Source organism: Mesoplodon bidens (genome assembly GCF_964165515.1).
Source record: "Mesoplodon bidens genome assembly, chromosome: 19".
Taxonomy (NCBI): domain Eukaryota; kingdom Metazoa; phylum Chordata; class Mammalia; order Artiodactyla; family Ziphiidae; genus Mesoplodon; species Mesoplodon bidens.
This window is the reverse complement of record NC_138179.1, coordinates 32,770,716-32,788,344: the sequence shown is the minus strand read 5'-3', so window position 1 is coordinate 32,788,344 and position 17,629 is coordinate 32,770,716. Positions and strand designations below refer to the sequence as shown.

At 44.4% G+C, this 17,629-nt stretch overlaps 1 protein-coding gene across 1 annotated transcript in view; it reads left to right on the top strand.

Moving 5' to 3' along the window:
• Window positions 1-359: 359 nt before the first annotated feature.
• PRKCA (protein kinase C alpha) overlaps window positions 360-17,629 on the top strand; it is a 379,909-nt gene continuing 362,639 nt past the window's right edge. The window contains exons 1-2 of the mRNA XM_081218519.1: window positions 360-688; window positions 3,484-3,515. Coding sequence (XP_081074645.1) covers window positions 516-688; window positions 3,484-3,515 — 205 coding nt within the window. The 5' untranslated portion in view covers window positions 360-515. The remainder of the gene's footprint in view (window positions 689-3,483; window positions 3,516-17,629) is intronic.

Genomic DNA, 17,629 nt, shown 5'->3' with positions numbered 1-17,629 from the left:
GGAAGCGGGAGAGGTAAAAAAGCGTCTGAGCGTGGCGAGCGGAGGGTGCGATGAGCCGCGTCCCGGGACGCGGGGCTGCGCTGAAGAGGTGGACGGCGTGAGCGGTGGATGGAGAGGAGCGGAGCGGGCGGCCCAGGGCGAGGAAGGCTGGGAGAAGGAGGCGGCGGTGGTGGTGGAGAACGGGCCCGCCTCCGCGGCGTCCTCTAGTTCCCAGGCCCGGACGCCCCCTCTGCTTCCCCGGCGGCGCGGAAAACGCGTGGGCGCCGACTCCTCTAGCGCCGGCGCGCCCCGCCCCCGCCCGCCCGGGCCGCGCTCGGAGCATGCGCGGTGGGCGGGCCGCCTCCGCCGTCCGAGTCGGAAGCGCTAGCACCGGCGCCGCTGTCAGTGCGCGAGGGGCCAGCAGCGCGCCCGCGGCTCCGCTCCGGCGCGGCTCCGCTCCGGCCCGACTCCTGCCGCGCCTCGGCCGCCGCCCGCGCCCCCCGCTCCCGGCGGAGGCAGCAGGCGGTGGGGGGACCATGGCTGACGTTTTCTCGACCAACGACTCGGCGGCGCCTCAGGACGTGGCCAACCGTTTCGCCCGCAAAGGGGCGCTGAGACAGAAGAACGTTCACGAGGTGAAGGACCACCGCTTCATCGCCCGCTTCTTCAAGCAGCCCACCTTCTGCAGCCACTGCACCGACTTTATCTGGTGCGTGCGCGCGGGGGGGCGCGGGGCCGGTTCTCCCCAGTTTTAGCTGCCTCTCCCGGGGAACTTGGGGAGCTGCTGGGAGTCCCAACTCGCCCGGGACGCCACGCGCGCGCCGGGCAGGACGCACGCGGGCGGGAGTCCTGGGAGTCGCCGGCCGGCTGCCCCCCGCCGCGGCAGGGGCGACACGGAGGCCCCCCACCTTTCCCCGGGGTTCCAGGAACAGATTGGGAGCCTCCGCGGGTCACGGCCGAGCGCCGCGGAGAGTCGGAGGGCGGGTTCTTGGGGAAGAGCCTAGGAGGTGGCAGGCGGCGGCTGCGCGGCGCGGCCCGGGCGGGGGGCGAGCCGGGCTGGGCGCCTCGCGGGTGTGGACACGGCCTTTTCCTTTGGGCTTGGACTCCGGCTCCGCTGCAGCCTTGGGTCCTGCCCGCTTGCAACACGTACCTGCTGGGTATGGAGTGACTCCGGCTTCCCTGCGGGAGCCCGGGGAGAGCGGACAGGCGACCAATTGTTGAGAGCGTGCGGGGGAGGGGGAGCGAAAGGGAGCGGGTAAAGGGCAGAAGAGCAGATTGAGTCCTTTAAAATAACCCTTGTCAGCACGGGGTTAGGCTGGTAAAACTCTGCGCGTGAGGATAGAGCCCGTAAGAAAAACGCTGGCTGGGTTGAAGGTGTCAGAATTCTGGTAACTTTCAGTGAACGCAGACATTAACTCGTCTTTGGGGGTTTACGAGGAATTGGTAAGTGGTGGGTTTCAGAGGGGCGTCTCTAAATCCTGTGAAATTACAGGAAATCGTGTATATGTTTTCTTCTCGTGAGTGGAATTGGGGCTTTTGTTACTGACTTTTTCAAAAGGTCCATGATCCCCTTTCAAATTTTTAAGCTGAAACTAAAGGCAGTCCAAATGCTCCAGCTGGAGGAGCAGTAGGTTCTTTTCAATTACGTTGCCAGCTACTCTGCTTCTTCTACTACTTGTTCCTGGATGTAGGACGCCCTCCCCAAGTCAGACATGTCTAGGGTTCCTTAACTCCTACCTCCCCCCACCCCCGGCTGGGGAATGGCACCAGGTTGACAACTGAGTGCGCCCTGCCACCAGGCAGCTGGCATATGGATCTTGTTTGGGCCCTCTGGAGAACGCTACCTGGATGCATCACAGCTTGGGAAAATCATCTCTAAGGGCAAGTCTCACAAACATGGTGCTAATTAACAGGTGTTTAGCTTTTCCTTTATGGCTTTATCTGAATCCATCACACCTGGGAAAATCATCTCGAAGGGCAAGTCCCACAAACATGGTGCTAATTAATAGGTGTTTAACTTTGTGTGGCTTTATCTGAATCCATCACACCTGGGAAAGTTATCGCCAAGAGAGCCCCACCTACGTGGTGCTAATGAGGTGCTTAATTTTCTTTTAAAAATCAGCTCAGCAGTACATTTATGAAAAGCACAGCTATCTCCATGAATGGTTTCCAATGTGTAGTCAGCGTATGAAGCAATTGTGCTTCAAGGAGCACATAGGTAATTGTAGGTAAGACTATTTAAGTTCTTGGAGCATCAGGGTAGAGAGGAGATTGCATTTAGTTAAGGGGAGGTTTTCAGCCTCGTGTATCAGCTGTGAAATTCCATTAGAAGGGAACACCTAGACTACTGATTACTTTTGCGGGAAGTAGGTAAGGTAGAAAAGGGACTTGCAACATATATATCCAGGCTAGCTGAAGATTTTCCACTATCAATTGCTAGCCCCTGGTGAACTGATGTGGCATGTCAGGTCACCAGGTGTAATGTGAGTGGAAAATAAAGATCTCCCCGTCCTCTTTCTCCTGGAGTAATCCCTGAAACAGTTTTCTGCTTAGCTGTAAAGCAACCCCTTGGAAGTTCCAGAAAAATATTCCCCAGCTTTGTCTAGCAGTGGTTCTAATTCTTCAGTTTTTTTTTTCTGGGTCCTTGATTTACAAGTCATTTAAATATTAAAGCACTGATATTTTAAAACGAAGTGCGTTTAAGTATTTTCTGGGTGGGAATGACTAAGTTAATTATAAAGATATGTGAAGTGCTTAGTAAGCTTAAAATGCTGTGTAAAGCAAGAGATTGACTCATAATCTTCTGAGAATTTTAATGTAGTTCATCCTAGTTGGAATGGTGTTTGCAATTTAACGTCCACACCAGGGTTTTCTGCTTAGAAAGTAAATTCTCTAAAGTAATTTACAAGAACAAAATAGTTCCTGGATGTGCTTTGAATGCTATTGGTTCTCAGTAAAATTAGATCATAATCTCACATGCAAAAAACAGGGATGATATTTTGTAAAATGTGGCTCCTTTAAGCCAAAGTTTAATGTTAAGAGTGGTGCTGCTTGGCAATCTCTAGACGAATGCTTAAATTCACAACAAATGATGAAGCTGCTTTTCAGTTCTTTAGGGAGAAAGAATTTTCAGTTGGTCTTTAGGGAGCCACTTCAGCCTTTTTCTTTTTTTAACATAAGGTCAGGTCCTCCTTATTCCCTGAATATTGTAGCCAACATCTTTATATTCATGTTCTTGTCTTGAAATTTAAGTATTGATAACAGTGTAAAAAACAAACAGAAAAAGCCCTTGAATACGTTGAAACAGTTTAGTGAGCCTTTGGAGGCCAGATCTTTTCAAAGTTGCATTGACCCTGTGCTCTGAGCTATTTAGGCATGTTTTCCTGTTACATCATTGGGTTTCATGTACGAACCTTTAATTCTAGAAAGCTTTGTTACATAACTGGCTTAAGATATGGTATCCAACACAAAATATGTTAAGTATTCTTTTTGTTTGTTTTTCAGGGGGTTTGGGAAACAAGGCTTCCAGTGCCAAGGTAAGCTGCCATGTTGATTTTATTTTCAAGTACAGCATGAAATAAGCATCCCAGCCAGGAACAGTGTTTCCAGTTATCTTTTCTTTGATCCCCCCACAAAAAAACGTTGTTTAGATGTTCTCAAAATATGAGGGCTGTAAATTTGGGCCTTAAAAAAGTTGTTTGATACTGCCTAGTAATCTGCATATAGAGCTGCCTTTTTCTTCAAGGGAAAAACCTTCCTGTAACTTATTTTTTTGGTCAAGAACCTTCTTGTCAGAAACTGCTGTCTTTGTGTGGGTGTTCAGAAAAAAATGAAATCACTGTGTGGCTTTTCTTCCTGTCTTTGTTCATCTTTTACCTAGGCATTGGGTTGGACTCCTAATTTTGGGCCATACAGCACGCTAGTAAGTTGCTTCTGGTTTCTGATGGCTGATTGTCATCCAGAGCAAAGTTTGCACGTTTTAAGGCGGCTGCAGCATGAGGCGCGTTATTTCATCTTACACTCTCCATTGTATCCACAAAGAAATCCCTTTCCTCTGATCTGTAGTTGGCATTTTACACACTCCAAATATCTCACTTTTCATACCCTTCCATTTGTTGAAACATTTTTTTTAGAGTGCCTTATTGCTTGTGAAGGCATCCCACTTCATTGGCCCACCTTCTGGCTCTCCTCACTGTCTATATTATGTTTAATTCTGGTTACATTTCCTATCTGGGCTTCGGTTTATTAGGGCAAGTGGAAAGTGCATTCTAGCCTGGAAAATATTATCCTAACACTGTTTAATATTAAGTGCGTTAGAGACACACAGGGTGTACTTCCTGTAACTTTAAAGTTGTGCTCGTAAGTTGGTTACCATTTAAAACCTACACGCTTGTGAACTTGTTTGCTATATGCCTTTTCTAAACATTTTTAGATGCAGGTATTTTATGTATAATCTACCAGTATTCTACTTTGCTTCACATGTGTGCTTAACACCCCTATTTGAATGTATTTGGAGAGTCACATTGAGAAATCAAGTTGAGAGTCCTTTGAAAAAGAATGAAAGGCGTGTTGCCAGTCTAAGAGATGAAGGGAAGATGTGACTCCGCTTCTCAAAGTTGTGGACCTGAACTTCATAGGCAACGTTTGAAGTCTTTGAACATGATTTTAGGAAATTTAAAGATGTAACCTTGTGATTCTGGGCTAATGTGATACCTGTCTCCTGTCATTTTTGGTAATGTGTTTGGGTGGAGACCTAGGGAAACTCAGAAGAAAAATATTTACTAAATGTTCTAGATAATGCATAAGAGAAATGGCGGTATGTTATGTAGAAAATGAGCTTTTTAAATACAAAGAACCCCAGGATAAGGTTTGTCCCTTTGAGACCTGCAGGTTTTGTTGGTGAAATCGGAGAGTGGCCATACTAGGCTTACAGCAGGACCTGAATGGTTTTCTCAGCATCTACTGAACTTTCAGTGGATTAGCAGGTTAATAATCTCACATTCGATCACTCCCTTTTACCTTAATTATAAAAGTGCTACTCATAAATTGCACAAACACTGTATATAACAATGAAATCTTGTTTCCTTTCCCACCCTCAGGAGTAACTTCTATTTAAGACATCCATTCATTCACTTATTTACACATACTTTTTAAAAAATAATCAATTTTCAGTCATCCTGCAACTTTTTTTAGCAGTAGGTGATAGGTATTCTTCCATATCAAAACATCAGTTCTTATTTGCATGTGTGGAAATAGCAAATTGATTCACCTGTCTGAGACATTTAAATGTTTCTAAGTTCTCTGTACTATTGTAGTACAAATACAGCTGTCAGTATCCTTGGACTCTAGGTATTTCTGCAATAGATACATAGAAGTGTGTGGATACATTTTAAACTACAATGAGCACAGCTTAAGTTGCTCTCCAGAAAGGTTCCAATTTGTATTTTCAGTATCAATATGAGAGTACCCCTTTCTCTTCACTCTTACCTATATTGGATAATATAAATCTTCTGCATTTTTGCTCTGGTAGGTGGAAAGGGCCTCTTTCAAATTCCATCTCTGTAAGGTTGAGCACTTCTAACATGTTTTAGCCCCTTGTATCTGTCCTGTGAATTTCCTTATATTTGAAAGGCAGGGTTTACAAACCAAACTATGGCAGTGAATGTGTGCTGTATGCAGTATTCTTTGCTTTGAAGAATTAAACCTGATCCCTTGAATGAGTTCCCCTATTGCATTTACAGATTTTTCATTCACAGAAACCATTTCAAGTTATAAGTCTATTTGTGGGGAACTGCTTGTTACAGTTGTGTAGTTCTGTGTCATCTGTAGTTTTTGACTTCCGAGCAGGCCTGGGCTAACCCATTATCTTACTGTTGGTTGTAACTTAGATAATGTTAGCTCAGGGCAGGGCTCTTAATCACACAAGGGTTACCCAGTGTTTCCTATTTTGGTACTTGCCTCAGTCTTAAATATATTCTTAAATGGTCAGATGGTAAGTTTTCTCTTGATCTCTAACTCACCTTTTCCTGTTGGTTTGGTTTGGTAGGCTCATTAGAAGAATGACTCGTCCTCATGTGTGCCCTTTGCAGCCCACCCTCTAGGGATGACAGCTGGAGGCTGAGGCTGCTTTTAGTACCCGTACTTGTCACCTGATGGAGGGGGTGTAGTGTTCCAGCTCTTAGTATGTAGCGTGTTGCTTTGGTCAGAAGATAAAATACCTGCAGCTGAGTTTACTTCATCTCAAGAGGGGCAGATGCTCCAAACGAGTCACATATACATGGACTCGCTTAGCTTTAAACCTAAAATATTCACCATCATTTTACTTAGTGTTAAGTCAGAATTGAAAGACTAAAGAAATAAGTGAGTTTTAGTCCTTAAAATTGGGTTTGTAATCTACCATCTAGAAAGCATATTTTATAAGGGTGTTTCCAAAAGAAACATGTAAGGTGATTTCCCACTTCCTCCCTTCCCCCAAGATAAAACAAATGGATGCAGGGAGCTTTTCTGAAGAGATCTGTTGGGTCATTCCCACTTTTACCTGATGGACTCTATTCTGTCCTTAAAGCACACGTGGTACAGGGGTGCAACCCTGAAAATGTGTTACCAGGGCAAGTAACACAGGCTGATCCTGCGGTGAGAATTTGCTGCCTGACATGGTTGGAACCAAGGGCTTTAAACGTTGTGGGGGAGGACAGGGTAGATCTTGAAGCCGTGGAACCTTCTTCAGGTTCTTAGAGGTGAAGATGAGCCAAAATGACAGGACTCGAATTTGCTTTGTTTGGCTTATTCTGTGGGTTGGCTTGATCTGTTCCGTGCTCATTTCCTCTCCGTGAGGCTGCTGGAGAGCTTGGCCTTGGCTTCTTCTGAAGAAAGAATAGAAGCAAGCTTGTCTGGCCCTGGGCATTGAGGAAGGTGAGATTCAAGCCCGGAAGGTCTGGGTCCAGTTGGGGGTCTCTGTCCTGCTCAGGCTGCTCCCAGCAGCTGTCCGAGTGCCGGCCGCCTCAGATGCTCTTTCTCGGGGGCCGTGGCGCCCAAAACAGCCGTGTCTCCTACTTTCGCTACTGGGAAAGGGAATGAGCCAGTTCGTTTTTTCCCCCCTCAGTTAGCAAGACCCATGCCCTTCTCTACTTACAGCGATAGAAACAGCCTCTCAAAAAGTGACCTGCTTGCTTGACGGGCCAAATAGTCTGTTACATCGGGCTAACCTGCTTCTTCTGTTTTCCCTGCTTTTTCTATTCCTTCCTTCATGGTGCATGTCACAAGTTAAGATGTACTGTCACTCAGGCTCTCTGAATATACCCTGGAGACAGCATCAGTATGAATTCCCATGGATGACCGGGATCTACCGTTGTGGCTGTTCGTCCTGGGTGGTCCCCCTGGCGCGTGCAGGCCGTCCGCAGGGATTTCATTCACGTTCGTGTGCTTGCACAGCGCTGCTCGGCCAGGTTTGAATCTTGAGCCATTTCCCCGCTGAGCACACACCAAATACTGTACGTAACCTGTGAGGCTAACTGAAGCTCTCTATTTTTCCATCATTGAGGGTGAAAAAATCAGCGTTCTCCACCCCTTTCCTGATGACATTCCATCTTGAAGGCCTGTTTCAGGGTTGATATTTTGGCTTACCCAAGTAGGATGGTGCTTGATATTCCTTCTCTGAGAATGAAAGTTGATGTTTGAGTGAAGAAAAAAGAATGGTTTCCTCCCTTTGGCTGTAGGAGCTGAGGAATCCCAGAAAACTGGGCCCATCTGAGGGAGGGTGACCTTTAACAGGGGGCTTGAGTTGGCAGCTTTTCAGAAAAGGATGCCTAGTTATTCATCACAAGCCTCAGGGTTCTGAGAGCCAAGCAGTGTAGACAGCAAGTGCCAGGAGAGGGTTGGGGGCTGGGACCCGGGTGGGGCTGCGTGGTGAAGCTGGCCACCTTTGACAAAGTACCTGTCCTTTCTGTGTACTGGATTGGCCACCCCTAGACTCTGGGGTGGCCCATTGATTTCCAAAGTTGATGCCAGGATTTTCCATCTTCAAAACAGGTCAGCATTTCAGGACCCTGCTTCTCACTTGGTTACCCTCCCCCCAGATTAGAAGCCGTGTGAACTATAGATGAGCGTCTGGTTACGTGTAAGTTCCAAATAAGGCAGGTCCAAGTAAGAGTGAGTATAACTCGGAACTCTGGAGGTTTTGCACTGAGGTCAGGCTAAAGGGTTATTTCAACTTCGAAGATGAAATTGTAATCCCTAAAATGCAGGGAAGTGTGATTGAGATGGGTAGTTAGAACTTTCTTTTCCTCTCAGAAGTTAGACACATGAAGAAAACTTAGTATAGGGGATTCCCATTTGGTGCAAACTGTTACGAAATGATTTCTGATTAATGGCTTTCTGAATTGCTTTCCTTTCACTCAGTACATTAAGTGCAAGTGCTTTTATTCACACACATACCCCCCACCCACCGAAGTTGATGCTGGTAGAAATCTCAAATATTTATTTTTGCAGATGAATCTGGCATGCAAATTTCCCTTAATTTTACACTGTGTCTTAGTGTTCTGAGTGTTTCACTCTCCTGGATGATATTCAGATGTAAGTTTTTAGTCACATTAACCCTTAACATGCTAATTTTTTCCTTCACAGTGGTTTTCAAAGTGCCATTAACTGCCTGCAGAGCTTCCCTGTCTGGATGGAGTCCGGCTCCTTGCCAGGACATTGAGTCTCTTCAATCCCGCTGCCTTGCTTTTTCTGACTCATCTTAAGGCTGCTCTCCTTCCTCCCATCCTCCTGTCACTTGAAGTAAGCTGTACTTTTCCAGAAAGTGTGTTCTCTCCATTCTTTCTCCAACCTTTTTTTCCCCAGAGAGTACACTTCGAGTCTCAGCCTAAAGCTTAGCCTGGACCTTTTCCATCCTCCCTGCCATTCTGGACGCTCTCCCTCTCATAGGACCCTCCCCCCGCAGTATTTCCTGTCTGTTTCCTCTACCAGCCTCGGGAGCAAGGACTGAGGCTTATTTCTCTGTCTTCCATGTTTAATGCAGTGCCTGGTGCTCGGTTGACACTCCATAAATATTTGCTGGGTGTGAGATTGTATAAATATTAGAGGTATGGTATGAATGTTCCTAGCTGAAGGATCACAGGGACTTCTGCCTACTGGTTTTTTATATAAATTTATTTATTTTTGGCTGTGTTGGGTCTTCGTTGCAGTGCGTGGGCTTCTCATTGTGGTGACTTCTCGTGGAGCACAGGCTCTAGGCGCACGGGCTTCAGTGGTTGTGGTTCGTCAGTTCTAGAGCGCAGGCTCAGTAGTTGTGGTGCATGGACTTAGTTGCTCCGCGGCACGTTGGGATCTTCCCGGCCCAGGGCACAAACCCATGTCCCCCTGCATTGGCAGGCGGATTCTTAACCACTGTGCCACCAGGGAAGCCCCTGCCTATTTTGAAGTCTAGTTTATAATCCAAAGTTATGTCAACGAGGGGGGTAGATCTTGAGATGGCATAAGAAAAAGTGATTTCTGAAGCTAAGCATACTTAGTCAAAATATAGAACAGAAAATTCTAATTTGTATGTGTAATAAGTTCTACGTCATGTTAAGCTTAATGAATTAGTACAATAGGAATAAACCACTTGGTGTGCCTGCCTTCTAACTGTAGAGAAGTATCTGGACATCAGAAATGAATCTTTCTGCCACAGATAAAACAAGAGCATGGTATGGGCCACAGCAGGAGGGGCGATGCCTTGGGGGTACAGGGGTGAAAAGTTAAAACCAGTGCCAGGATGTGTTTGGTACAGTCATTTAAATGGTCCTTTGCTTGGAGATTGCTAATGGCTGAAACCAGATTGTGATGCTCCAGAGGGAGTAGTAGCTCGACTTGATTATGGTGTTTTTAAACTTCTTGGTCCTGAAAGGTTTCTGCACCTTCACGTGAGGAGTGGAGGGGACAGCACTGGGGGCGCAGGGGTGGAACGGTTGTCACCCAGTTGCAGTCCCTTGACAGGCTTCAGTCAATTGAAAGAAACTCATGTTAAATGCTGCCTCATGCCAGACATCCAGGAGCTTTCTCATTTTGTATACTTCTTTGCAAAAACGCCCCACTATGCAAAAACGCCCCACTAAGCACAGGATATGGTCATTTTTAAAGAAATGAGTGCTGAAGAATCTGCCAGGCTGGTGGGGTGGAGCTTGTGGGGTGGAGCTCGGGTTCAGATTCTAATCGTTCTGCAGAAAGCACTTTTCAGAGGCAAATGGAAACTTTTTTGGTACTTACAGAGCCTGAATTTATATTAAGGGAGGAAAGAATGATGCCATTGAGGGAAACACTGAAACATGTCTTGGTGACATAGAATGAAGGCCTCGCTGTCCTCATCTGCCAGAATTTCTACGACAAACCCTTTATTTCAGGTCTCTCCCATCAAACTGAAAACTCATGTTAGACTTTAACCTGAGACATGAACATTTCAGGATTGGCATGGTTTTAGCAGTCAAATCTAGTTGAAATTACTACAGCTACATTAAAAGAAACCCTCTTAAATTATACAAAGGGGAAAATGGCTTCTGGAAATAGATTTCTATCAAGAACAGAATAGAGGGGAATGATTTGATTAATTGTCAGCGCAAGATAAGAATTATTTAAGAGCAAGTTCACAAAGAAAGATTAGCATGAGGGCAGTTAATCTTTGCCTTCATTTGCTGTGTTTTCCCCCTAATATCTATACACCTATAGTTTGGGCATTTTGGGAAATACAAGATAATTTATTAACTGGGGTGACTTCAATAGGTAAGAAGTAAGAGTGGAAGCCCAGGACCTGACGGTGTGTACTATAAACAAACTTAGACCCAACTTGGACAGACTTGTATGAGAAATGGGATAAGAGTATGATCTAATCAACAGCTGAATTCTGAGCAAAATTGTATTAGAGGTGATCTGACTCCTGAGTGCCAGTGATCCTGTTGGTGAAACCATGATGCTTGGAGTGATGAGTCTAGTACCTCATGCACTATAGTCTACGATGAGGAGGTTTTCCTGTATTTGAAACACAATAACAAGCGCCTATGTCATGCTTAACTCTTAAATCCTGTTCTGAGCACTATTTATTCCTCATTTGATCCTCATGATACTTCTGAAAAGGTCTGCAGTGTTATCCCCATTTTACAGCCAGGGAAACTGAGGCACAGAAGTTTGGCAACTTGCCCAGTGTCACATAGTTGGGAGATGATGGAGCTGGGGCTCGCGCCAGGCAGTGTGGGTCCAGACTCTGTGCTCTTACCCCAGGTGCCCCGCCGCACGGTTCCTCTTGCTTTGTCAGACTTTAGCCGCCTCACTGGATGGTGGAGGTATGCAGGGATGAAGTTCAACTCGGTAACACTTCTGTGCTTGCTGCCTGTAGTGGGAGATTCTGCTGGACACTGCAGGGCAGAAAGCTTGGCGGTGCAGCTGGAGACAGCTCACCATAATAAGTCTGAACCAAGTAGGAGTCGACCGACATGAGGATGAAGATGTTATTTGGGCTCCTTAAGAGGTGGCTTTCGATTTGGGCTTTGTAGGATGCGTGGGATTTCCTTCATTTGGGGAGCTGGGGGGAAATGCTCTAATGTGAGGAAATAACGGAGCAAAAGAGCCTGAAAGCGACTTGGGGGTCCAGGGAGGCTGTGGTGCTGGCGGTGTTGCCAGCCCTGACCCCCAGACAGGGCAGATAGAGAAATGTCCGAGTGTCTACCCCCCCACCCCCGCCTGTCTCCTCAGGTGGGCTCTTCTCTGCTAATCCGTGACTTCCTCTTGCAGGTTTTTTTTTTTTTTTTTTTTGCTTTACGCGGACCTCTCATTGTTGTGGCCTCTCCCATTGCAGAGCCTGATGCGCAGGCTCAGCGGCTATGGCTCACGAGCCCAGCCGCTCCGCGGCATGTGGGATCCCCCCGGACCGGGGCACAAACCGCGTCCCCTGCATTGGCAGGCGGACTCTCAACTACTGCGCCACCAGGGAAGCCTCCTGTTGTAGTTTTTAACTGTCATGCTCACTTTTCAGAAAGATGTTGCAGTTACAGGAGAGAACAGTATTATACACGATGTCAGATATGTTGTATTAATTTTTTGGAAAATGTGTTTTAGTAAGGGTGCTGCTCTGACACTCTTCCGAGGGTCTTTGTTCTGAAGCTGGTACTATTGGCAGCAGCTGGAAGTGCAGGGTGTTTTCCAGCCTGGAGATTAGGACTGGAGGGGATAACGAATGCTGAGTTCTAATAGGCTCATACACATCAGTAAGGGAAATAATAAGAAAGAAAGCATTCACATATTTAAAACTGGCAGCACATTGTTCTTTAAAAACTGCACACTGGTTTATTCTGCCAGAATTTCTGGTTCATTATCAGTTATTTCTTCCTTCTCCACGGGGCTGAACTCTGGGAAAGGGTTATAACCCTAATCAGAATCCTTGGAAGGTAAAGGGGTGCTGCAGAGTACCTCCTGTGGGAACATAAGATGGGCTTTCATCGGGATTTCAGCTTTGCAGAATCGGAGCTCACAGAGAGGACTGCTGCTGCGCTGGCATGTGCTCGGCATATGCCCCCCCCCCCCGGTGGGAGCTGGCATTCCCGTCCCCGCTCTGCAGGGATGGACGCTGGGGCAGAGGCTAAGTGCTCGCCCACTGTCCTGCAGCTTTGAGACCAGGGTGATGGAGTGTCTGTTGGGTCGCAGTAGTTGCTTGTTGGTATCTGAAGCTATACTGATAAGTAGCCAGTCCCTTTTACTCACCTTTTCACTTGTTTTTCCTTCCGTCAGATTTTCTAACAAAGTATGATTTGTGGTGCTGTTTGTAATTGGAATAAAACTCATTGATTCAAGAAAGCTACGCTCATGCTTGTAAAGGTTTGCGTTAGTTTCCATTCGGATTCGTTTTGATGTCCAGTGTCAGTAAATGAGCTTAAATTATTCTCCCCCTCTTGAATTAATGCATACAACTATACCTAACTATCTTAAAATGTGAAAATGGGAGATGGCTCACTTTTAAAACTTTGGAAATTGCAACTTGATTCTTAACTGTTTTACAGTGTAGGGAGTAGTTTAAATCCTTTTTTTTCTAAAAGGTGCTTAATGCAGTTGAAATCATGAAAAGTTGTAAGTTAACATTAATAGGTGGATTACAGAAGGATCCTATTGTGAGTCATTTGCCTAATTTTGAAATCTTGAGTAAATCTGATGTTTTCACATGGTGAGTTTGGTCACTAAAGTGATTTTTATCACTAGTTTTACATTAGTTTCTTCAATCTGAGTGACTCATTAACATGGAAAACTTGATCATTCTTCTTTAATTTCAGTTTCTAACAATTCAGAAGCATGCAGGACTGATTCTTATTCTTTAGTTTCAAAATCAAGTTTGGGTTAAGGGTTGAGATGCATCGTCTTCCTTTCCCTTTCTTGCTTAATCAGAACCATCAAGCACCACAGCACCTGCTGGTTGAGCTGAGTCTGAGCATGTGATGCAAATTAACTTGCAAAATCACAATTTATTAAAGATTAGTTGTTGGGTGGGTGCTGGAACAGTTTATGCTTGAGATGTGCCGTGGTCTAAAACGAGTCTGATGCCCTGCTGTAGAATAATTAGCATAAACGGTAAGGGTACTGGAGATCAGATAACTCATTGGGCGAGGCTCTGGGCTTTTATTCTTCAGTTAATATGATGGTGAGAGGTGTAATACTAATGCTTTTCATGATTAAAGCATAAACTTGGGGAGAATATAGCATTCATGCCGTTAACTTTGATAGGCTCGTTCGTGAACAAGGTGCCTGGCTAACTTGCCTATTGGTGGAGAATTAATGAAGTTTTATCCCAAAGTTCTGAAAGTACATCGTCAACTTCTGGCTCTTGTTTGCATTTCCTCTGTGTCCCTTTTATGTCAAGTTTTATTTGATCTGTATATTTTGTCTGAGCAGCCTGAAACTATGTGGAGACTTAGGATTAAAAAGAAAAAAGCAAACTAGTAGAATATATTCACGTCAGATGGGCGAGATTTTAGTCACTAAGAAGCTGGATAGCTCTCTTAACCATTATATTTACTATATCTGTAGGTAATTAAAAACATGCTTCTATTTAAATGTAGGTTAGTCATCTGGATTCATGTCCATTTAAGTACTGACCTTGGCCTCCTTGGTGAAGTCTGTAGTCACAGGATCAAGAAGAGCTGTGGTCTTGGGATTTAAAGCAGGAAGGGATTGTGGAGGCTGTATAGCTGAGGCCCTGAGTTCACAGCCTTGGAACCGGCCCCGAGGGTTCCGTGATGTGCTGTAAACCCAACCGCAAAACTGATCTTCATGCCCCAACTCCTGTAAAGTGATGCTGTGCCCACTGCCTCTTCCTGCTTCCTGGTAGCTCATAAACCTTTGTACTTAAGTGTACTCTGTAGTCTTACATCTTAAGTTCTATTGCCAGTAAGTCTAGGTGCTCATTCCATAATCTCTGTATTGAAGCCTGAGGAAATCTGCAAACAGAGCAGGCACTGGATTCCTTTTATTGCCTTTGAAAAATGGTAGTGCCTTTTAGAGACAAATGTGCATCTTGTTCTAAAGCCTAGGAGGTTTACTGAGTAAGGATTGTATGTTCATATTTCATAATGTGGGTTACCAGTCTGGTAATAACAAAGATCTTGTTTAAAATATTAAAGACGTGTAAGACTTTGAATTTGGATGAGAATTCACGGGCAAGGAAAATGGCTCTGCTTGAAGTTACATACTCTTTGACTTTTGTTTTTCTAATTTTAGCTCCTCATGATTCTTAGGGAGCAAGCTACATCCCTGAGCTACTTAGTCTACTATTAATCTTACACTGAGATATTACAACAGAGCTGATTTTGCATTTTATATGTTAACTAAAATACGTATGTACAATCCCACTAGTATTAATCTGCAAATGTACCTATTTTTGGAGGCCCAAAAGCAAGATTTGAAGGGTGACTAAATATAACCATAAAGTTTATGTGGCTTTGCCTTCTGTAGTACAGTGACCTGTTCTTAGAATTGAAATTATTTCTGAACAGTGGTACAGCCAAATATAGACGTCAAACCTTAGTTTCAATGTTGACTTGAGGTTCTGATCTTAGAAATACATAAATATAGAAGATATACAAAATGACGGAACTGAAGTTAAACATGGACACTTATGCATACCTTTTTCAGTATTTTCTATTTAAATCCAAACACAACATAAGTCTTGTAAGTGTTCCTTGGAGAATTTTCTTTCCTGTCCTAGATTTCTAAGTTGCTTTAAAAATGAGCCAAAAGTGATGGCTCCTATTTTTTTCCTTGGTGAGTTTCCCTCCCATACTCTTGGACATCTTTATTGCTCCAAGAGACTTTGAACCAGATTCAAAGTTAGGAAACTCAAGGTAAATTATTACTGCTGATTTGATATATATGAATAATTTTGAAGATTTGATAGGACTTGTGTTAAGAATAGGAAGTTTTGGGGGCTTCCCTGGTGGCGCAGTGGTTGAGAGTCCGCCTGCCGATGCAGGGGACACGGGTTTGTGCCGCGGAGCGGCTGGGCCCGTGAGCCGTGGCCGCTGAGCCTGCGCTCTGCAAGTGGAGAGGCTGCGACAGTGAGAGGCCCGTGTACCGCAAAAAAACACAAGAGAAGGAAGTTTTTTCTTTTTAAAAACTTTTTAATTGAATTGTGATACAATACAACATATATACAGAAACATGCATTGATCATAAGTGTATAGCTTGATAAATTTTACACCAGGGCCTCCTGTGTAACCAGCAAGTAGTGGGAAGTTTCTAGGCCACTTTTTTTTTTTTTTTGCTCCTTTGCACCTACTGTTATATGGAAGTCATTACTTTGAATAATAGCCTTCCTTTTCAAAGTCAGCTCACTTTCCTGGGAAAATCTTTGATTCTGGGGTGAGGCAGTGAGTGGGAACTTTCAGGTCTATGAACTGAAACTTACACCAGCCTCATTTCATCCTTAACTGATTGAACCATCCTTGGCTCTAACTGGAGTTTCTTTCTCATCCAGCTCCTTAAGTCTTTGGAAGAAAGTTTTCCTTCACACTTTTATTTCGAACTAATTCTGGTTCACTGGAAAGTTGAAAAATGATACAATGAATTTCTGTTGCACCCAGCTTCCCCCAATATTAACATCTCTCATAACTGTAATATAATTAGGAAGAACAGGAAATTAACATTGGTACAGTATTAACTATAGATCTCATTTGAATTTGCACCAGTTTTTCCACTAATGTCCTCTGTCTGTTGTGGGGTCCTGTATAGGATCCCAGAATGCATCTAATTTTTTAGTCTTGGAGGTAAATCATGTTTTGTTGTATCAGTATGGTATATCTAATCATGCATTGGTGCAATCAGATGTCTTCCTTGATTTAAAAAAAAAAAGATCAGACCACTCCTGTTTTTTTATTACTGTTAGTTGCACTGGAGGAATGCCAGTCTGGGTGGGGTCTGCCTGGGGTCACCGTGGTTGCTGGGTGGTTGTCAATGAGTTTATATTGCTTGTCACTGCCAGGAATCTTATTTACAAGCACAGTAATAGGAATGGGAGCCACTGAAGGTTAAGGATCTCATGCATCTGCCAGGTTTTTTCTGGGGAGATGAACTAGAAGTTCAGAGCTTGATCTGGAAAGCCAGCTTGTTCTCTAGACTATGGTTGTCCAATAGAATTTTGTGTGATGCCGGGAATGCTCCATAATCTGCAGTGTCTTGTAGGGTAGCCACTGGTGCTGTCTGGCTATTAAGCCCTTGAAATGTAGAACTGAATTTTTTGTTGCATTTATTTTTAAAGTTAAATAGTTACATGCAGTGGGTGGCTATATGGTATTGGAGAGTTCAGCTTTAGAGCATCCTTAGGGAGGAAAATTGGATCATACCTTTTAAACCTTTCATTGTAAAATAAAATGCAAATGTATAAAACCACACAGAAAATGTACGGTGTAACGAATTACCATAAAGCCACCATTGCTTGTAACTGCTACCCAGGTCAAGTAGTAGAGCTTGGCTAGTCCACATTTGCTTCGTTTCTTCCCCCAAAGTAACTACTTCCGTGACTTTTAGATCCATCACTTCTGTGTGTTTCATTTAGTTTTATCTTGCGGTTATCCCCAGGTACTGTAGTTTAATCTTGCACATGTAAAAATAATTGGAAATGTCCTTGAGTCTCTATAACTTCCCCATTTCCTTATAACTTAACTGGAGGCGTCCCTGGGTTTTTGGACCTGTAGAATTTCCCACAGTCAGAATCTTAGTGACTGGATGCTCATAGTACATCATTTTCCCCTGTATTTTCTGCAAATGGGCAGCTGGATCCAGAGGTTTGATTGGATTCGAATTTAATTTGGGTTATATAGTTTCTTCATAAGGTCACGTGCATGTTAGTTACATGTATATTAATGTGGAAAGACCATGAATGGGGTTTTTGTATCAAAGTATCCAAAACTGAGAAGTGAATATAAACCAATTGAACTAGTTAAGTTTTAGAGTATGGTATGCAACCTGGGAACATCTGCATGCTACTTGTGGGAAAACTTGGTTGTCAGAAGTTTTTCCTAAGTGTGCAGTGTTCATCTCAGTACTTCTGTGGGCAAGAAGTGTGTGTATGGATGTGTCTTCTGTGGGTGGTGGAAATAATTACTAATTGAACTTATATAGCCATTTGCTTGTTTAAACCTCA